Consider the following 21,531-nt stretch of genomic DNA (forward strand, 5'->3'; position numbering starts at 1 on the left):
GAGCAGAGCGAGTTGGGAAAGATCTGCGAGCCTAAACCTGAGCAAAAAAAGGTGGAGGGAGAAGGAGGAAGGGAGGGGAGGAGGGAGTCCAGATGATGGAGCCCAGAAATAGGCTTTCCAGGACCGCGCTCTCTGCAGCAGACGAGAGCGCGAGCGCGAGCACTGGAGTGTGCTCAAATTAGCGAAGGGGGGGGGGGGGGCAACGCGGGACGGCAGCTCTGCAGCTGATTTATTACGGGGGGGGGGGGGGGCATTTTCTTGACGGAGATTTGGGGGAGCCCATTCCTCCGGTCATGAAATGACACTCAGCAGACAGGATCTGCGTCCGCCGGTCGGTGCAGGTCTGCAGTCCTCGGTAGAAAGCAGGAGAGAGGCATTCGGGGCTTTCGGCCGGCGCCAGAGGCTTTCTCGGCCACGCCGCTGCGTTCCCGGGTAAGCCGGAAGGCGAGAAGATCTCCGGACGATGCAAGGACGAGCGGAGAGGCCAGCTGAAGGCGCGGCGGGAGCGGCCTGAGGGGCGGAGCGGAGAACCGACGAGGGCAGACGGGGGGAGGCGGAAAACAGAGGGTGAGCGGCCCTGTCGAACGCTGAGCCAGAGCATATGCTGTAGTGCGGAGGAGAGTGCCGCGGCGGGGGTGTGGGGGGGGGGGGGAGAAGCACCGCTGCACAAGGCGGGGAAAGAGGGAGAGGAGGACGCCACCGGATCAGCGCCCAGAGAGAATCGTCGCGGCAAAACATCGCCCAGGGCCAGGGGGCAGAGGTCAAAGTCAGGTCACCTCCGAGTCCGCCGTTTGCTCCGACCCCCCCCTGAAAGGCGACGATGGGAGAATGGACCATTTTGGAGAGGCTGCTGGAGGCGGCCGTCCAGCAGCACTCCACCATGATCGGCAGGTAAGAAAACCCCACCGTTTTGGGCGCGCGTGCTTGCTGGGGACAGAGCAGCGCCCCTCGTCTCGTCTCGTCTCAAAACCTTCCGTGCCCCCCCCCACCCCCACCCCGACTCTTAACCGTCACTTAAACGCATCGTCAATAGGAAGCTTTACTGGGATTAACTGTTAATTCAGAGCGGTTCCTGTGTTGATGGGATATACGTACGGGTCAGAGCAAAAGGCCAGAAAGGAAACGGAAAGGTGCAGACCCAAAGTGAAACCCGTAAGCCGGCTTTTCTCATCCGAGCTCTTTGTTAGTTTGGTGGACTAAATTGGATTCTTTTCCCAAAAAGGACTCTGCATCATCTCTGCGCGATCCAAGAGGAGGAATAATTCTCCCGTCAATTTACGATAAGCCGAACGCAAGCGTGGCAACTATTCAACATCGCCGCTCGGGTCACGTCGGCAGAGATGATGCGGGCTGCGTCCGAGTTCCACCAGTTGGGGACAGAATTCAAAGAGACACATATTTATTTCTTAGTGAGAGTTTTACAATCACCGCGTGACCGCAGGTTGGGAATGAAGCTCCATTTGGAAGCGCGTTTTCATCACTTTCTGTCAAAAGTGACTGCTGAATACTCGCGAGCGCTAACAGAGGGCACGTGGGCTCAAACGCCAGCCAGTGAATATTGGAATTGCGTCCAACAGGTGGCCGGAAAAAGGAGACCAAAGGGAAGTCCGCGTTGCTCTCTTTCTGCTGGATTTGTAAGTAGGCAACTGTTTGCTAACATGTCAGCCATGGCTACTTGCTAAGCTAAATGCTAACCGCTGTGAGAGTTTTTTTAATTTTTTTTTTTTAATTGAGTCTTTCCGCCCCCCCCCCTCCCTAGTGGTCACAAAAAAAAAAAAAATTCTAGAGTGCGTTTAAAAGCTCCAATTACAGTCAACCGCACGCACGCAAAAAGCCAGCTGCAGTTTTTCCGAGGCTTGGAGGCAACTCTCAATTTGTCTGCTCCCGCTTTCCAAAGTCCTAATGAAGACTCCAACAATGTAACGGCTCCCTCTCCTGTGCTTCATTAAACTATTTGTTGATCACGCACTTCACAGGAACAACATTCAAATGGTTCCCCGAGTCGCGATAATAATCACCCTCGAAGCTTTTCGGGCTCAATTTCTGGCCCGAAGTCCTTTGAGTACTTGTTTGCCTTTTTAATGATGGGCCGTTATCTTAATAAGCCCGTAACGATACTCACGTGAAATGGGCAAAACAAGATGCAAGAAGGTGATTGACACCCCTACGGTGTGAACATCCACAAAGTCCTAAATGAAGTCAGACACTTGGCAAAGATCACGTTTGCCCCGCGAGCCTCTCGAGTCGGCCCGGGCCACGTTAGCGCTTTGCTCCGACTTGCCCAAACGGGTTTTTTTTTTTTTTTTTTTTTTTTTTTTACCGTCGTGAAGGGAAATGTCCCTTTGCCCCTGTAATCGAGTTGTTCAAACTGGATCCTTTTCAGGAAGCTCGTTTCCAAACTCATTTTTCCATAGGAGATAACAGAATCCAAAAATCGGTAGCAAACTGGCCAAAGCATCAACTGTTTGAAATTGTTCATGTCAAATGCAATATGAACATTCTTAAAGGGGAAATCCGGTGCTTGCATGAACAGCGTCTCCAATAGGTCATGTAATATGTACCCTATTTCGACAATCTGATGCTAAATCCTCTCTCATTTCGGAGTGTTTTGAGAAGATTTTCGTCGACAATGACGACTTTTCAGGGGCGCTGCCATTTTCGCGAGTCACATGATGTCCGCGGGCGTATGCGACGTGTACCGTGCCGTTCCAAACGCTGGATTACGTGGGACATCATTATGCCCAGGGCTGATTTTCTCGGATTTATCCTCATCTGATGAAGAGTTCCCTGAGGCTTTGTTTACGCACTCCGAGTAGTCAGACTCCTGCGTCATTCCGCCCGAAGAACCATCCGAATATTCAACATGAATTACAGCCACAGGTTTAAATCTGTCTTCCCGATCAACCGATACTGCTATTTCTTCATCAGATGAGGATAAACCCGAGAAAATCAGCGCTGGGCATAACGGTGTCCCACGTAATCCAGCGTTTGGAACGGCACGGTACACGTCAGATACGCCCGCGTACATCATGTGACTCGCAAAAATGGCAGCGCCCCTGAAAAGTCGTCATTGCCGACGAAAATCTTCTCAAAACACTCCGAAATGAGAGAGGATTTAGCATCAGATTGTCGAAATAGGGTACATATTACATGGCCTATTGGATGCGCTGTTCATGCAAAGCACCGGACTTCTCCTTTAACTGACCCCCCCCGGCCCCGAACCCGCCCCCACCCCCAACACTAAGCATGTGTTTGCACGGTCAGGAAGTCCACCTGAATCCACCGGCAAGTCGGAGAATGCTGCTCACGAGATTGGAGCCGCTCCACAGTGTATGGAGTCCAAATTGTAGCGCTGACCTCTGTGGGTTGAAAGGTTCAAGTGTGTTGCACCCGTGACCTCAGCCAAGGAACCCCCCCCACCCCCCCCCTCCCCGGTTTTGGCTGAGGTCAGGAGTCACCCGTTGTTGCACGTGCCAACACGATCGACTGTGACGCGGCCATTCACAGTCGCGCATGCGACAGAACAAACCCAAAGTTGAGCCGGGATGGCGCACCGGCAACAACAACAACTTTGCATGTCTGCGCTTGTACTCGCGGCAAAGTACAAGACGTCGCCGTCTCCCGTTGGCTGATGATCGTCCTTTGCATGTGACTTTGAGCGTTGACTCGCGATCCAAAGACGACGCCCCGCCGTCGGACGCCGTCCGCCGTCACGTTTGGCCGGGTCACAAATAGAAAGCGCCATACGTCGTCGTAATAATAGTCTCGGGAAAGGATGGATTGAGATTGTCTTCCCTGCCTCGGAGTAATTGCGGGCGGCTGGCGTACAACCGTTGCGCAAAAATGCAATTGGCCAAAGTGTCTCCCCATAAAAAGATTGAGCGTAATCATCATTTGAGTATGATTTAAGCATCTTGTAGGCTGGAACGTGCATTAGAATACACAATGTGGGTGACGGTTCTGCTTGACAAATTTGACGGGAAAGTAGTTGGCGGCCAGGTTGGGCACCGTCATTTTTGTCAGAGGACTCGGAAGCTGATATGAGTAAATATGTTTTGTATAAAAATGAGGGTGTAAAAAAAAAAAAATCCTTCATGCGTGAACAGCAACCAAGTTTAAAAGATCATTTTTTTAGCTCTTAAATGTAGGAGAAAGAAAATAGGACAAAATGTTTTTTCAAAAGAAAAAAAAAATGGGGAAACGGAACGTTTCCTTTGATGACAGAATCCGCGTACGACGGCCGGTGAGAAAAAACAAGCCAGGCATCGGAAATCTGGTTCACGAATCCTTCTGAGGCGACGGATGGAAACCGTTTGATTAGACCAAGCGAAAAAAAAAATATCAACTCATTCATAATGCCGGCAGCACGTTCAACAATGCAAAAGGAAAAAGAAAAGAATTCAACGCGAGAGCGTGTGCGGATCGCGCTCAGGCCCAATCGCAGCCTTCGATTGCGAACACTAACAGACACCCCCCCCCCAAATAAATAAATAGATAAATAAATAAATGAAAAAAAAAAATGACGTACACGGAAAGACTTTTCTTCCTTGACAAGTTGTGCCCGGATGCGAAGGTGTTAGGGTATCAATCAATCGATCGATCAGAGGCGCACACACCTTGCAGGTAGGGCGGAAGGAAGGAAGGAAGAGAGCGAGGGACGGAGTGAGGATGGGAGGAAGGAAAGAAGGAAGCATGGAAGGGAGGAAGGACGGAAGGAAGGAATTGAGGGAGGAAGGGAGGAGGGAGGGAGGAAAGGGAAGAGAGGGAGAAAGGAGGAAGGAAGAAAGAAAGGAAGGAGGGAATAAAGAGAGGAGGGAGGAGGAAGGAAGGAAGAGAGGGAGGGACGGAGTGAGGATGGGAGGAAGGAAAGAAGGAAGCATGGAAGGGAGGAAGGACGGAAGGAAGGAATTGAGGGAGGAAGGGAGGAAGAGAGGGAGGACATGAAGAAGGAAGGGGGGAGGAAGGAAAGAGAGGGAGGGAGGAAGAGGAAGGAGAGAGGGAGAGGAAGGAGGAGTGAGGATGGAACAGGAGGAGGGGGAGGAAGGAAAGAAGGAAGCATGGAAGGGAGGAAGGATGGAAGGAAGGAATTGAGGGAGGAAGGGAGGAAGAGAGGGAGGAAAGGAAGGAGGGAATAAAGAGAGGGAGGGAGGGAGGAAGGAAGAGAGGGAGGGACGGAGTGAGGATGGGAGGAAGGAAAGAAGGAAGCATGGAAGGGAGGAAGGATGGAAGGAAGGAATTGAGGGAGGAAGGGAGGAAGAGAGGGAGGAAAGGAAGGAGGGAATAAAGAGAGGGAGGAGGGAGGAAGGAAGAGAGGGAGGGACGGAGTGAGGATGGGAGGAAGGAAAGAAGGAAGCATGGAAGGGAGGAAGGATGGAAGGAAGGAATTGAGGGAGGAAGAGAGGGAGGAGGAAGAGAGGGGGAAAGGAAGGAGGGAATAAAGAGAGGGAGGGAGGGAGGGAGGAAGGAAGGAAGGAAGGAAGAGAGGGAGGGACGGAGTGAGGATGGGAGGAAGGAAAGAAGGAAGCATGGAAGGGAGGAAGGATGGAAGGAAGGAATTGAGGGAGGAAGAGAGGAGGAGGAAGGAAGGGAGGAAGTGGATGTATCTCGCTCTCCACTGCAATTGGAAGCCAAACGAGGCGAGAAAAGAGGCAAACAGGAGGAGGGTGAACAGAAAGATGATTGAACAATTTCAAAGACATTGAAGAAAATCAACACGCGCCGTCTATATTGCTCCGTGTTTGTTTTTTTTTTAAATGTTTACATTTCTCTGCACCATACTTAGTCCAGACGTGCTATTTTAGAGAGAAATGACATGCAATATTCAGCAGCTTTCAAAGAGATGCATCGGCGGCGCCACATCTGTTCCAAATCCTTCCAATGAAATATTCACGCCGTCCACCGCAGGTCCATTTCTACATTTGTCTTTGTCCACATTTCTTAAATGCGCACACGTGCACTCCCCGCCCGCCCGCCTTGTGAAAAGTACAGCGGTACGTTTTATGTGGCAGTTGTCACAAAGCGTAACAGATTTTTTTTTTTATTAAAAACGGCTTGATCGTCGTTCGTGCATTATGAACAATTTCTTACTCTCCTTCTTACACAGACGTACACAAGGCGTAAAAAAAAAAATACAAATTTAGAATGTAGCCGGAATGTTTTTTGAAAAACAGTTCTCGGATTTACACTGCGACACAATTACATATCATATTTAAAGTTAGCCAAACAGCATGCAATTGTTTTGGGCCACGCGGGCAGACCTCACTCAGCCTCAAATTCTTCACATTTGGAACCCTATTCGGCAACGCAGCACAAAAGCGGACCTCTCGAAATTTGGAACGGCAAAAGTTTTTTTTTTTTTTTTTGGCGTTGGCTTGGATTCCACTTTTCAGCTGTACCTAATGAAGTGTCCACAGCGTTTCAAAACAAATTCATAGACGGCGTGTCCGCTTTTGATGGGTCCAACTGGCATTTCAAATTGACGTCATCCCGGAAAGGCTCCGAGCGTCTGAGAGCAAGTCTGTCTGTTTATTTACTACAAGAGGTGCCACACATAGAAATGAGCTACTTGACTTTTTCATTCATTTAAAAATTAATTTAAAATATTTTTTGTACTTATTATTAAGGGGCCGCTCTGAGCGTCGTTGATCGGCAAAGACAACAAGGTGCACGCCGGAAGGGTGTGGCTGTGCTGCACTTCATTCAAGCGCTAATTCAATAAATAACCAATATAAAATATGAATAACCTAAGCCTAATAATTTAAAATGAGACCAAACAGGTCACGTTAGTGGCGGAAACCGCGTCATCTCTGCCTCGGTTTTGAGATCGATCACAAAAATCTGCCATGTGAACAGGGGTGTGTAGACATTTGAAATCCACGACTACTATACAGCACATCAAAATGGAATTACTCCGTTATCCTCGAGGCATTCATTTCATTCAAATGTTGGATTCCCGAGAAAAACATCAACAAAATCATTTTGGTACCACGTTGTTAGTTTTAGTGTTGAGAATGCACGGTCGGCATCATTTTTCACGCGCAACTGCAATCAATTCAAAGGGTGACGGTTGCTAATCCGTCCGTGAAGATTTCGGATTTCTTTGGCTACGACGTGACACGACATACGACGAGGCGGCCCAGTGTACGCAAATGAAGAAATATGGAGGACATTTTGCTGCGTTTTGGACCGAGAGGAACTTCGGGAACCGCATTTCGACGCAGTCGGTCAGCAAAAAAAGCGCCGCTTCATTCGTTTGAAACCTTCAGACGGAATTTACGTTTCCTCCCGACCGCCAGGAACGGAAGCGAGACGGAAGGATCGTCATCGACGGACGGAGGGGCGGAAGGAAAAATGACCGAACCGAAAGAGGACGGCAAGACGGGGATGAGCGTCTCCAAAAAAGACAGCTGGCTCCATTTCCCCAAAGTCCGTCCGACTTAGGAACCGTTTCCCTTTTAATCGCCTGGCGAAAATATGCAGATTGAACCCGCCACTCGAAGGCGTCACTCGCGCCGCCGTTTCGTGGACCCGCAGGCGGCCCGTCTGCGATATATTCCAATCTGTTAAAGCCGAGTCGCGGCGGGATTGAAACGTCTGCGCGCTCGTCGTTAAGCGGCCTAATTTCTCCGCCTGCTGAAGGCTTTTCTCATTACCGCAATCAGCGGAGCTTATTATCGAGAGCGTGCGGGTGCCGTAAATCTTTCCGGTCGAGGCCTTAGTGCGCAGATTATTCCTGAGCCTTCGGATGGGACCGGACCCAAAGCGCCGACCGCGCGCTGACTTGGAGCGACTTGGAGTTGGGTTTTTTTTGGTTGTTTTTTTTTTTCCCCACACAAACATCCTGCTCGGATGAGAGGCGAAAGCTCTTCTTAGACCGGTTGCCATCCAGTCACGGTTCTCGACGGATGGCGACTGGGCAATGATGCGGTTCCCGGGGTGCCGGCACTCGAGAACTTTGGATGCTGGCTGGATGTGAAGAATTCCATTTTTGGAGAGACCTCTTTTTACAAAGCGGTGACTGACACATTTTCGGGGACCGGTCGGGGCTGCTCCATCCTGGGCTGGACTGTTGTGAACCCGAACAGGATTCAGAAACTGGACAGACCATCTCGAGGGAGTGTGACTGCATATTCACTGTGTGTGGACGTGTGGACATCTGCTGTGATGCTGCGGGCCCTTTTGGTCCATTGAGTCTGGCGGCCCCAGCTGCCTTATGAATGAACGCGCCCGAGCGCCTGCGTGTCTTTTGAAGCCAGTCGGCTGCACAAAGAAAGTCAAGTCCGGCCAACGCGCGGCGGCGGCGGCGGAAGCACAGCTCGTGTCGCACGGGACCGTCTGCCCGCCATTCGTTTTCCTACACTGAAAAGCGCCATCGAGTTTCCATTGTCGCCCGTGCCGATTTTGATATCAGCTCGCAAATGATAAGCAGACGGGTGGGACATTGAAGCACCGATCCGCTTTCAAGCGTTCTCGTCCAAAAAGTCAAAACAATGAGCGCGAAGTGAGAGGATCGCCTCGAGGGAGGTGGGCGGCCGCAACTGCCGTACATCTTCCCCACGTCTTCTCTTCACATCCCCGCAGCAAGCTGACTCGGGTCCAGATCTCTTTTAGGGCCAAGAAGGGCCGTTTTCGAATCTTCGGCAGGCCCACGGCTCGGAGCGGTTCTGGCAGCGCCAGCTAAAGCGCCGTGCGGGACTGAAACACTGACGTCTGCAGATAACCTTCCTTTGCCGCTTTCTGCTCATGCAGCAATCTGCCGTGTGCTGATCATCCCGTTAGCCGGCGCAAGATACGGCGCAGAACCGAATAATCGAGAGCTCCTGACCCAGCACACACGTTTACACGATAGGATTTCTCCACTGCCACTGTTTGTAGTTGCCGCTCAGGAAGGCCCAACACGACAATCAAGCCGTCCCGTTGGCAAGTTTACAATCTTCAGTCAAGCTAACGTACAAGCTAACTTTCTCTCGACGTGGACTCAGTTGAACACACGCGATAGAATATGAAGAGGAAGTCGCAAATTTGAAAGAAAGAAAGAAAAGGATCAGCCAACAGATGAGCAGTTGGAAACACGGAAAACCGTTTGTACAACAAGGCTGCATACAAATAATCGGAAGAAAAATCATTGATGACTTGACTGATAAAGTCATAATAATAATCGGGCTCCAGATAAAGCAGATCATAACTAAAAAAGGGATCCTCGTTCACACGAACCATTTGCATTTTGTACGTCACGGCTTCCACACTCCTAAAATGGGATCGGGAATTATATTTCAGCTCACCCTTTATGATTTGCTCCTTCCCGAAGATGAAGAAGCCAACTTGAAAAGTCATTTCAGGAGGTCCAAAGGTGCAGCTGAGCTTGTTCGTGTTCTTTGCGCTCGCAAAAATGACCACTTTTACGGGCGCTTGGGAGTCTTGGGGGGCGGAGCCGACTTCAGCCGCCGTTTTCGCAAGACAATTAAAGAAATCAGCAATGACACTTAACACTTATCGCGGACCGCGACCAATACGTTTAAAATGTGAATAAAAGGTATCATGAGCATCGCAGATTTCAAATAACAAAGGGAACACGTTGTGCCTTGACGCTGGCCAATGAATTTGAACGCGTTTGATTGGTTCAGAAAGACCTTTTTTCTCAAGCATCTGCCCTCTTTTCGTTCGTTAGGTTACACCATCTCAAAACACGAAGTCTGCATGGACGGCTATTCTTGGTTATTGCGGTTGCAGGGTGCAGAACCTGCGACGTGGGAGGTTCCAAATATTAGGAACGGCTCTCGCCGCACTTCGACATCGGCGCTCACTGCAAATTGGCGAATTTTTGAGGAAGCTCGCTGACAAGGCCCGGTCCTCCTCTGCAGCGGCTAACCGGGATCGACGCCGCCGGGTAATGTTGAGCGTTTGCTACGATCAACGAACGCTGACAAGGCCCGGTCCTCCTCTGCAGCGGCTAACCGGGATCGACGCCGCCGGGTAACGTTGAGCGTTTGCTACGATCGACGGCAAACGGTCGAACATACGCGATGTCGAAGTGGAGCGCGAGTTGCTTTGCTTACGGGCATCCTCAAATGCTCACGACCGTGACGAGTTGATTTGCGTTCATTTGACAAAACCAAATCCCGCATGACGTCCACGTGCGGAAAAGGGAAATGCTAATATTTGAATTTAGGAGTCGTTTGTCTTGGGTTAGAGTTAGCCCTCGCTGCATTCGACCCCCGTACGGCGTTTGATTTTTTTTCGGGTATCCGTAGACTGGTTCCACTTCTTACGCTCCCTGTTGTGTTTCCCCCCTGCGTCCGTAGGATCCTGCTCACCGTGGTGGTGATTTTCCGCATCTTGATCGTCGGAATCGTGGGCGAGAAGGTGTACGAGGACGAGCAGATCATGTTCATCTGCAACACCATGCAGCCCGGGTGCAACCAGGCCTGTTACGATAAGGCCTTCCCCATCTCGCACATCCGCTATTGGGTCTTCCAGATCATCTTGGTGTGCACGCCGAGCCTGTGCTTCATCACCTACTCGGTCCACCAGTCGGCCAAAGCTCGGGACCGCAGCTACTCCCTGCTGCACCCGTACATGGACGGCCACGGCCACGGCCACGGCCACGGTCACGGTCACCACGGCCGCCATCACGACCATCACGCCCGCAAGCTCCACTCCCGCAACGTCAACGGCATCCTGGTGCACCCCGACAGCAGCAAAGAGGACCACGACTGCCTGGACGTCAAAGAGATCCCCAACGGACCTCGAGGGCTCCCTCCCACGCACAAGAGCGCCAAAGTGCGGCGGCAGGAAGGGATCTCCCGTTTCTACGTCATCCAGGTGGTGTTCCGCAACGCCCTGGAAATCGGTTTCTTGGCGGGCCAGTACTTCCTGTACGGCTTCAACGTGCCGGGGATGTTCGAGTGCGACCGCTACCCGTGCGTGAAGGAGGTGGAGTGTTACGTGTCTCGGCCCACGGAAAAGACCGTCTTCCTGGTCTTCATGTTCGCCGTCAGCGGCATCTGCGTGGTGCTCAACCTGGCCGAGCTCAACCACCTCGGCTGGCGGAAGATCAAGACGGCCATCCGCGGCGTGCGGGCCCGCCGGAAGTCCATCTGCGAAGTGCGCAAGAAGGACGTTTCCCACCTGTCTCAGGCCCCCAACCTGGGCCGGACCCAGTCCAGCGAGTCGGCCTACGTCTGAGGGAAGCTTCTCCGGCCGGGGGCCAAAAGAAGTCTCGGACCCCCGACGACCTTTTGAGGCTGCGCGGAGAAGAAGACTCGAAACGTTCCGCTCTGCCTGGGCAACCGACACAGATGAGCGATTTCGCCGGAGCTCACAAAAACTGTCAACGTCTTGGGTTTCCCAACATATGCAAAAGATGCCTACGCGTGAGCGTAGAGGGGAAAAAAAAAAGCCAGCGACGGCCGACTCGAGATGGCAAATGCCATTTGAAAGGCCAAAGAGAGGGACTCATACATGTCACCGGCACTCCGCCAACAAGCGCTTCACCTGTTTGTTTGTCTTTTTTGGGGGAATTGACCAAACACGGTTCCGCACTGAAAAACACTTGACGCTGCCACCGCACTGACGCGGCCTTGCTGCTTTCGGCGCCATTTTGCCGCTGCTGACGCTTAACCTCGCATCCCCCGCGTCGCACGGCGAGAAACGCTTTCCGCTTGGTGTGGACGGTCGCCGCCCGAGGGCACGACACGCGACTTTTGGTATACACAAGCAGATTTGGTGCCATACTGTACATATTCCAGGACTCATTTGTCAGCATTATATCGGAGCTTCACTTGGATCCGGGGTGCTAATGAAGACGATTCCTCGACGAGCAACTTTAATAATGCGCCCTCTGGCCAGCCTTCGCCCTTCCGCGAGCAACGTCACGTTCTCAAAGGTCTTTCCCCACCTATGGACTGGGGGGAAAAAAAAGGCATGTTCAAGAAGCATAAATAGAATGGATAGATTATGACATTTAACGTCAAAAGAGTTTCATTTATTTGCATCCTGCTCCTGTGAATTGTACTCAGCATGCGTTGCGATATTACGAGATGCGTAAGCCTTCTATTATGGGAACGTTGAAAGTGAATATTTGAAAGGCTACCAAACTGCAGCAATAATATTGATATATAATACGTGAAAAGAAAACAAGTCAATAAATTATTATGCAAACAGTTCTGGCTTTCCGGTCCATCCGTCCGTCATTCTTGTTACTTAATCCCTGACAGGTCACTGGGAGCGGCTGTTTGTGAAATACGTGAATGGGGGAGGGGGGGGGGAGGGGGGGCAAAACCCGAAGCGGACTAAACGTTCGCATGACGTGCGGACGCTCATCACCTTGGCCCGCGAGACGTGAGGATGAGCCCGTCGTCGGCTTACGCGTCCGTCCTTCAATGTCGCTTCAAGAAGACGACGCTTGCTCATTCTTTTCCCGTTTCAGCACGGAAAGATGTTCAATGTCCATCAAGTCCAATGTTATTTGGAATGACACTTGTAGGTATAGAAAAGCAAATCAAGTCACATTTGAAAATGATATTGAACTCATAACAACGTCATTAACTGGACAATAAAAGAAAATTCCTCTCAGCGCGTAGGGAAGGGAGAAATGCCTTTCCCTGCACTTTGTCTTGTAGGAGATTTTGGTATGGTCCAATGAAACCAAGATGGACGATTTGGGGCCTTCGTTCCAAAAAGTGTCTGAAACTAAACACGCTGCTCATCACCCAAACAACGCATCCGTCAGCTCCGTCATGCTTTTGAACTCCAGCCTTGGACGAGGCGAAAGGAACTCTTTCCGCAGTTCCAAATATCAAGCCAGGTCAGCGCTTCTGCTCGAGAGCACCAAAAAAAAAAAAAAAAAAAAAACGCCACGAAAAGCCTACTAGAACATCTGAAAGTGAACTACAGACTCCGGTTTCCTCCCACATCCTCTAAATTGCCCCGTCGGTGTGATTGTGAGGTCGACTGTTGTCTGTCTCCATGTTCAGGGTGTGCCCCCCCCTCCTGCCCGTTGACAGCTGGGATCGGCTCCGGCGCTCCCGTGACCCTCGTGAGGATAAGCGGCCCAGAAAATGGATGGATCGGTGGCTAAAATGCAGAAAATGCCTGAAATAAAGCAGCGAAGACATCCTGTACTTGAAACCTTTTGGCATCGTGAGCTAGCAAAACAGTAAATTGCGTCGGCCGTCATATGGAATACATATTGCAAGTTCAAAGCACCGGAACGCTTTCAGCCGTTAGAACGTTTCATTCGGCCCTGACGAACGGGTTGAGAGGGTGGACGGATGCGTACTGGAAGTCCAGCCTACTTTGGGCTGATGAATTATAAACGTTTCACCTTTTATTCCCCCCAAGAGCTCGGAACGCGCTGCAAAGCGACACCCGGTACGCGTTTCTGAGAGGAAATGACCGAGCCAGTCCGGTCAACCTTTTAGCGTGATTAAAACTTCAGTCGGCGGGCGGCTCAGCGGGAGCGTCGGTTCATCGTCGGATGGGATGTGCCCAACGTCTGCTCGATAACGGCCAAGTCAAAGAGGGGATGCGGAAACGAGTTTGTGTCCACCCGCAAGCGTACAATCCGACAGTCACGTGCGACACGTTGTCCCAAAAAAGGTGGGACCGTTGCTGCGTGTGCCGTAAGTACCTCGCTTCTATTTTTGGGCCTTCGAATGCGACACGTGTGTCACGTTAGCTCCCGACGACACCACGCGCGTCCCAAGAATGGCCGTCGTCCACCTTTTTGGTCGGTAAGAAGGAGGAGCTGAATCAACATGTCAGTCAAGATTCATTTGAGCGGTTCTTTGGATATTCCCCCCGGTGCTCAAGGCCAAAGTGGATTGTGCTCCTCCCCCTTGCGCCATCATTTTGTGTCAGTCTCCATTTTTCTCCCTCCCTCCTTTTGTGCCTCCATCTGGCCTTTGTCTTCCTCCTCGTCCACCCGACTCGCGGTGCGACTTCTGACCTTGCCTGTCCTCTCTTGAACGAAGCATTTTTTTTCTCGCCCACCTGGGTCGCATCCCTCCCCTTCATCCGTCCGTCCTTCCATCCCCGGTCACCCTCATTTCTCTTTCTTCAAATCCACCTGTGTTTTTTCCTCACCCATCCCTTTTCATGCACACACCCTTCAAGAGTGTAGGTGGGGAAAGAGCAGATCCCAACACCGCGTAGCAGAAAATTTGCTCCAAAATTCCAATTGACTTCACTTTAACAGAAAATGTGTTTTCCCAGCAAGTCTGTTTTTGACATGACATTAGCCATCCTTCCATCCGACCGACCGAGCCATCCATCCATCCATCCATCCATCTATTCCCTGTACTGCTTCCCCTCACTTATGGCCTAACCGAGCCATCTGCGAATCGAAAATGTCCGCGCACCTTTGTTGAAGTGCCGTGTTAGTTGTGTGCGACACAACAAACTGAGGTCCATTTTTTTTTTTGACTTCTGCTCCTACTTTGACCTCTCAACTACAAACCTCAGCAAATTCTTTTCGAGCAGAAGGCTGGATGATTGGCGCTAACGTTGTGTAGCATTTGGAAGCGCTGAACAAAACGGCCCAAAATCGAGACGCTGCAACCAACATTTGGGTGATGAGCTTACAAAGGATCATCAGAATATGGCTGGAAACGAGAGGGTAATATTGCCCCGGTCGGTAACTTCACTCGCTGGCGTGACGTTCTCTTCTTGAAAAAGAGCTTCCGTGTCAGAAGGGGCGTGTTGGGCTCCCATAGTTGGGGCCAGCGCCTTTTCAATGGCGAACGTCCGGTGTGACATCACGGACAGTAAATGCAGCCAATATGGCGACCACTTGGATGCCATCGAATGACATTTTCCGCAACTTTGCGCACGGATGACGCGCTATTTATTTGTAGAATGTTTCTAGGGATGACACTAGACCTCTAACGTCTTCATGCAAAAGAGGCGCCGGCGTAGGTCGGCTCGCCGTCGTTCCCTTTCTCGGCGCACGCTGGATCAATAAACAGACTACAGTACACGGATTAAGTGGAAGACTAATCTCATTTGTTCCATTACTGTCGCAAAGACGCCATGTGGCCCGTCCGTGACAGCTTCCGCGCAGTCGCGTGAACGTTCGGGATGAGCTTTAAGAGCGCCATGGGGGGGGGGGTCGCCGCCACCACGCACCATAGCGCAGCTGGTGACCACACGAGAGGGGTGGGGGGTACTTTTTAGGGACATTTAGGGGTCACACCGTTGAGAAGCAAAACTCGGCTGCAGTGCGCCCTCGAGAGGATTTCACTGCGCACTGCAGCTCCTCGACTGACTGCATCTTTTTCTACAGCAGGTAGGAAAGAAGCAAGGATGAACTGGAGACAAATTTTTAAAAAAGAAATGATCATGATTACGTTTTTAATGGGGAAAAAGATCCACGAAGAGGGGAATCCACGAGTGGTGAATCACTCGCAAGTAGGCGTGCGTGGCTACACTGTACACTGGCCACGCGCGAGAGGGAGGACAGATAAAGGGCAGTTGGGTGGGGTACAATTATTCGTCATCGCAGCAAGTACCAAAGAAGTCTTGGAACAGGAAGTCGGTGTTGGACAGTTGCCAGCTGCGTGCGACTGCGGCCCGCCGACGTCCACGAACGTGGTGCCGCTCGTCAAATGTCCGGGAAACGCGGGATCCTGCCTGCGCACAGCTCGGGGCAAGACACGCGCGACCTGGGCAAAAGTCCGAAATTGTTGGCACGTCTTCTTCCCTTCGACAGCCACGGAAGCGTATTACTGCTAAAAAAAAAAAAAAAAAAAAAAAAAAAAAAAAACTGCGTTTCACATAATTATGTGAAACCTATCACATAATTATGTGATACGTACTGAAGCATATTACTGCCACACCGAAAAAAAGGTCGCGTGAATCGTTGCACATAATTCTGTGAAACATATCACAATTATCATAATCATATCAACATTAGAGGTCACACAGTTGAGAAGCAAAGCAAGAATCATATAAAAATTCCACTTTGGAGCGAGTGGAAAAACCCCAGCGGTTACGTAAGGGGCCAATAATCACATCATTATGCAAATCATTTCACGTAATTCTGTGAAACATATCACAGAATTAGGGAAAACGTTTCACATAATTATGAGAAACACGACCTGTCAGTAATCCGCTTCCCTTGAAGAGCCGACAGGATTCGATCCAGAAGATTCAAGCCCTCGATGGGGACGTTGACCCGTTTTGGGGGACCCGGAAGGAGGAACCCTCCGAATGATTTTAGGAATCGGCGCGAGTCCACTCAAAAGAAGTCGCCGAGCCGTGCCGTGCCGTGCTCGCGAGCTCCCCTTGTTGCCATGGAAGCAAACCTGCAACCAAACATGTTTGGCCTCCCGCAACCGGCAGCACCTTTTGCGGGTTGTGTCCTGACCCGTTCGCCCCTTGGCAGGAGATGAAAGGACGAATTGATTCCGACTCCTCCCCGGATTGTCTCCATCGTTATTTCTTCGCTCTTTGGACAAAGAAAGGAAAAAAAAAAAAAAAAACCAAAAAAGGTTTCGCACTACGTCACCGTCCCCGGTCCCGAACGCCCCGCTCACGTGACCCCTTCCTTCTCCCAAATATGGAATCCCAAAGTGCGCAAAGGGGGCGTGTCGCAGAGAAGAATAAAGAGGTTTCTCGAAGGCGTGGCGTGGTGAAGTCACCCGTTGCGCAGCAGAACCGTTTGCGAGGACGGACGACGTTTTTTCCTCCCTCGGCGACTGTCTTCCGTTCTCAGGGCGGTTTTTCCACATAAGAGGGCGAAGGAGAGCAGCTCAAGGCCAGACGCCATTTGCGGACCTTTACTTACCTGAACGCCACAGCACAACCTAAGGAAGTAAGTCCAGTCACACTCTTCTCTCTCTCTCTCTCTCTCTCTCCCCCCCCCCCCCCCTCCCTTCTCGTTCTTGGTGAGAGAACTCTCCTCTCCTGTCCTCTCCTCTCCTGTCCTCTCCTGCTGCTCACTCGGAGTCGGGAAAACTTCTCTCCTCTCGTCTTTGGAAACAAAAATAGTGCAAAGACGAGTCGCGAAAGAACAAAAGCGGCCATGGGTTTGGAATGAGAGACAAAAGAAAAAGAAAAGGAAAATGAACACAAGGATGGACCATCTGGGCCAAGTCAGTCTTGCTGGGTTTTCGTCGGACGAGTTTTACGCAGCGAAGCGCGACCTGACGCAACAAGAAGGAAGTTGCAAAACCCAAAGAGCAAAAAAAAAAAAAAAATGGCCTCAGTTCAGGGGAACCGTGAAGACTCCGATAAGGTGAAGTGCGGACTTCAAATCCTTGCGAAATACTTCACAGCTATCAGATACCGTGCGAAGGGATTTCTACGAGCTCACACGCCTTTGCGCAAGAAACACATTTCCGCTTCAGTTTGTCTGGCGCCGGAATTTGTTCTGGTTTAAAAAAACAAAACAAAACAAACCAAAAAAAACCCCTTTAGTAACTCTCGCCGAGTTTGAGCTATCCGGTCGCACATCAAAGTTATTCTAAAGACGGAGAAACTCAGAACGAAGATTCCTACAAAAGCGTGAAACAGCAAACGAATGGCCCTTGATCAAATATTAATTAGGAATGCTCACATCACAGGGGGCCCAAAAACTGGTCGAGCTTCACAATCTTTTCCTGGCGACGAAGTGCAAGTTGTTATTATTTGAAGGACGAGAAGCAGATGATTTTGCGGGCGTGGCGCCTTTGTGGAGGCCTCGCCCGCTGACCCAGACTCGGCTGGGTTGGGCTCCGCTTCACCCTGACCCTAATGAGGACAAGCGCCGGGGAATTATGCACATTTGTCACCACGGGAAAATCATACTAATTGAATTGTTCAAAAGAACCGTGGTTCCATTTTTTTTTTTTTTTTTTTTTCCTCTGTTTTACCACTGGTGAAGTCAAATATCAAATTGTGAAAAAAAATGGTGACGGTTCATACCGAGACGACTTTGTGACCTGCAATCAGCTGTTGATGCGCACGGGTCAGGGGTCAAAGTGCACAGAGTTCCCCTCGGCCTTCCCAGATAAGTCTGAAGTAGTTAGCGCAGATCTTGAGCTCGAAAGAGTTCGCGTCCAAGCGGATGTTTTCGATCACGCTTTTGGAATCAGCGGACGGCCCGTAAAACCGAGTCTCACCCGCGCGCGCTCGGGTCCCGAGGGAGCAGAGGTGCTCGGCGACGCGTTTGGGGTGTGACGGCAGCCGCTAACTTTGCGGTCGCCGGAGCGAATCCTGAACTTTTGCAGAAGGCGTGCGTGGCGGGGAGCCAGAAGTTTTCCGACCGGGCTAATCATTTCCATATGGCGTCACGGCTCTCTACTTTTTCGAAGGGGGAGTTCTCGCAGCACGTTTGTCGTGCATCTTTGTTTAGCCAGTCTTGTGTACACAACGACGGACGAAGGAAGGAAGGAAGTGACAGCTGAATGAACAAACAGGATGCGGGAAGGAGGACAATTCGGTCAACGCCAACAAGACGGCACGGCAGTAATAGGAGGTGCGAGTCGGCCTTGGTCCCGAAAACAACCCAACTGGACTGTGTCAGAAACTCGCAGTGGGACGAGCGCGCCCGCACCGTCCACTTCACGGCGACGCGGGCCGTTCTCACCAAAAAGTCAAACCGGTGCCGTTTCCAGCTCCTCCTCCCGAGCTTTCCGCTCGCGACATGTCGGTGCGCAAATCTAAATTCCGCTTTGGCGCGACTGGAAAAACTCCGGCGGTTACGTAAGGGGCCAATTGTTTGACATTCTCAACTATCGCTTTCAGTCTGCGGACGGCGGCGTCGTCCGTCCACGGAGTTCAGCGGAACCTCCAGTCAGCAAAACCTCTCGCGGGACCGTCGCCAACCTCCCATTTTTTTTTTTTTTTTTTTTTTTTTTTTTTTTTTTTCCCCCTCCGAACCGTATAAAGAATCTCTTTGTCCCCTAGGAAGTCACGGAAATCCAATTAGGGTTCTGTCGTGGGGGTCCAACTGCACCCGTTACGAACGAGCCAAAGAAAACGCAAAAGAGGCTCGTGACGTCGATCGGAATGTCGACGCTGACGCTTGCCGTCGTTGAATTCTAAATTATACGAATTCACAGTTAGAGAAAATGAAATTCCACATGAAAGCGCGTTTTGAATCAAATAGATGAAAGGGCGCACAGACAAAGGGAGTGGCGAAAAAACCCGACTCCAAAGTCTCATCCAGCTCGACGGCTGCGGTGTGGCAACTGAATTCATCTCCGGTTCAAAGGCCCTATTTGGTCGCACATTAGTGCTGATTTCAGAAGTCTGAGGTCGGGGATCGGCTGAGAGGTTTTTCTTTTTTGCGCTGGCGGGACCAACATCAAATGTGCGTCGTGTAAAAATCCAAATGGACTTTCCTTTGTGGCAGGATCAACATGGCAAACAGGGGCCCATCTTACGGTCTCACCCGCGAGGTCCAGAGTAAGATCGATAAGAAATACGACCCGGAGCTGGAGGAAACGCTGGTGGAGTGGATCCTGGCCCAGTGCGGACCCAACGTGGGCCGGCCCGAGCCGGGCAGACCCGGCTTCCAGGAATGGCTGAAGAACGGATGCGTGAGTCTCGTTTTCGGCCCTCCCGTCTTTCGTATATTCCAGCGGAGGGAAAAACTTTTCCGTGCGTTTAGGTGCTCGCTGAGCTCATCAACAGCTTGACGGCGCCCGCGAAGGCAATCAAAACCATCAAGAACTCCGGAATGGTCTTTGCTCAAATGGAGCAGATCTCCTTGTTCCTCACCGCGGCAGAAAAATACGGCGTGACCAAAACGGACATATTCCAAACCGTCGACCTCTACGAAAGTAAGAAAGTTCTATCTGTCGTGCGCCCGGGGTCTTTTATTCATTTTGATTTGATTGATCGTCTCCAGGCAAGGATCTGGCAGCCGTCCAGAGGACCTTGGCGGCTCTGGGGAGCTTGGCCGTCACCAAGAACGACGGCAACTACAAAGGAGATCCCGGCTGGTTCCATAAGTACGTCTGCTTTTTGACGCCCGAAACGGCAAAGGAAACCAAACTGTGCTTCGTTCGCAGGAAGGCCCAAGAGAACAAGAGGGAGTTTTCTGAAGAGCAGCTGAGCGAAGGGAGAAACTTCATCGGCCTGCAAATGGGCACCAACAAGTTGGCGTCTCAAGCCGGCATGACGGACTACGGCAGGCCCAGGCAGATCATCAACAACAACTGAGGCCCGCAAAGTCGACCGGAGAACGAACGTGACCGACCCGTCGTCTTATTTTTGCGGACCAAAGAGAAACCGACGCGCACGTAATCCCACGCGCGTCACTGCCACTAAAACGCTTCGACCACCTTTGACCGTTTCTGCATATTTCGCGCAGCAGCTCAATTGGACCGAAGGCTCAAATCCTTCCGCCGACATTTCCGACGGACGCCAAGAAGTAGTTCAAGTTGGTAGCGTGCGCCGAGCAAACCCGTTGCTGCCGATGTTTCATTATTTTTTTTTTTTTTTTTTTTTTTCCCCCCAAATGCGGTGATGGCCTCCTTTTGGAGTCAAATGTTCTGGTTGAAAATAAAATTCCTCGGAAATGTCGGGAAGCCTGTTTGTGTGCTGACTAACAACGGCAGCGCTGCACTTATCGGACTTTGTATCTTTCAACTTACCAGTCGCTCTCCGCTCCTCCCCTCGCTGATGGCTCGTGGCCGAAAGCACAAGATCCCGGATCCAAGCGGCCGAAGTGAGTTTCCTCCGCGACTTTGGAGAACGGAGCCGGATGAGGTGGCTGGGGCATCCGATCCGGTGGCTTCGGGAGCGCCTCGGGATCTTGGGCGGGGTTAGAGAAGAGCTGCAAGAAGCGGTCGGGAAGTTTGGGGATTCCCCCGCTGAAGCTACTTCCCGGAAAAGTGATGGAAAATTGTTGGCTGTACTTATCAGTGAGTACAGTACGGTAACGGTTATAAAGTACATTAACAAGATAAGGCAACGAAATCTTCTGAGACTTCAGCTCAGTACGCATTAAAAAAAAAAAAAGTTTCATTTCAAGTTGTGGTATGCAAAACAAATACAAATGTCCTCTAACAGTGTTTTAAAAACAAACCAAAAAAAAAAAAAAGTTGTATTGAACTTTTAAGAATGCATGTTTGCGCTCAACACTAACAGGACTTGTATGCGTTTCATGACTTCATATCGTGCAATCTCACATCTGATTACAGTATTTTTAGCGTGCAGTGAAGCGCAGCAACAGGGTAACATCTGCAGCTACGTGGGGGGGGGGGGGTGGAAACCCGGTCCCCCCAAAAAAAAAAAAGAGCAAAGTAGAGAAAGACTCGGGCGAGGACGTCGGAACATTCTGATCCAATCGAGATTCAGATGTCTGCGCTCAGGAAGGAGGCCAAGTCAAGGATCTCGGGAGCCCAAACAAAAAGACTTTGTTGCCGCCTTCCTGCTCGTTCTTATCTTTGTGTGCTCCAAACGCAGCCAGCGCAAAGATGATTTTGGTGACACACACACACAGGATGTCAAAAGTGACAAAAAAAAAAAAAAAAAAAAAAGGGGGGGGGGGGGGAGCGCGAACCAAAACATTTCGACACTTCTGCCGAGGCCGGATGGGCT

General features: G+C 50.9%; 1 protein-coding gene and 1 long non-coding RNA gene across 2 annotated transcripts; one reads left to right on the plus strand and one right to left on the minus strand.

Annotated features, from left to right (window-relative positions):
• The first annotated feature begins 805 nt into the window (after positions 1-805).
• On the plus strand, positions 806-20,511 carry LOC133492221 (uncharacterized). Its single transcript, XM_061804300.1, has 8 exons — positions 806-891; positions 1,578-1,634; positions 10,302-11,178; positions 16,824-17,236; positions 19,337-19,523; positions 19,595-19,766; positions 19,835-19,937; positions 19,998-20,511. Exons 1-8 carry the CDS (start codon positions 821-823, stop codon positions 20,146-20,148), a joined length of 2,031 nt encoding a protein of 676 aa, XP_061660284.1. The 5' UTR covers positions 806-820; the 3' UTR covers positions 20,149-20,511.
• On the minus strand, positions 15,344-16,812 carry LOC133491911 (uncharacterized). The gene is made up of 3 exons (XR_009792516.1): positions 16,098-16,812; positions 15,816-15,871; positions 15,344-15,728 (listed from the first exon to the last, which is right to left on the minus strand). It is a non-coding gene; the product is annotated as an uncharacterized LOC133491911 (long non-coding RNA).
• Positions 20,512-21,531: the final 1,020 nt, after the last annotated feature.

Source organism: Syngnathoides biaculeatus, chromosome 18, assembly GCF_019802595.1.
Source record: "Syngnathoides biaculeatus isolate LvHL_M chromosome 18, ASM1980259v1, whole genome shotgun sequence".
Classification (NCBI taxonomy): domain Eukaryota; kingdom Metazoa; phylum Chordata; class Actinopteri; order Syngnathiformes; family Syngnathidae; genus Syngnathoides; species Syngnathoides biaculeatus.

What these genes read in the sequence shown, in the direction of transcription:
- LOC133492221 (XM_061804300.1), top strand. Translation starts at nt 821, where the DNA reads ATGGGAGAATGGACCATTTTGGAGAGGCTGCTGGAGGCGGCCGTCCAG. An exon ending in GCTCTCTTTCTGCTGGATTT is followed by an intron (nt 1,635 to 10,301) that starts GTAAGTAGGCAA and finishes CTGCGTCCGTAG; the next exon opens with GATCCTGCTCACCGTGGTGG. An exon ending in ACCGTGAAGACTCCGATAAG is followed by an intron (nt 17,237 to 19,336) that starts GTGAAGTGCGGA and finishes CCTTTGTGGCAG; the next exon opens with GATCAACATGGCAAACAGGG.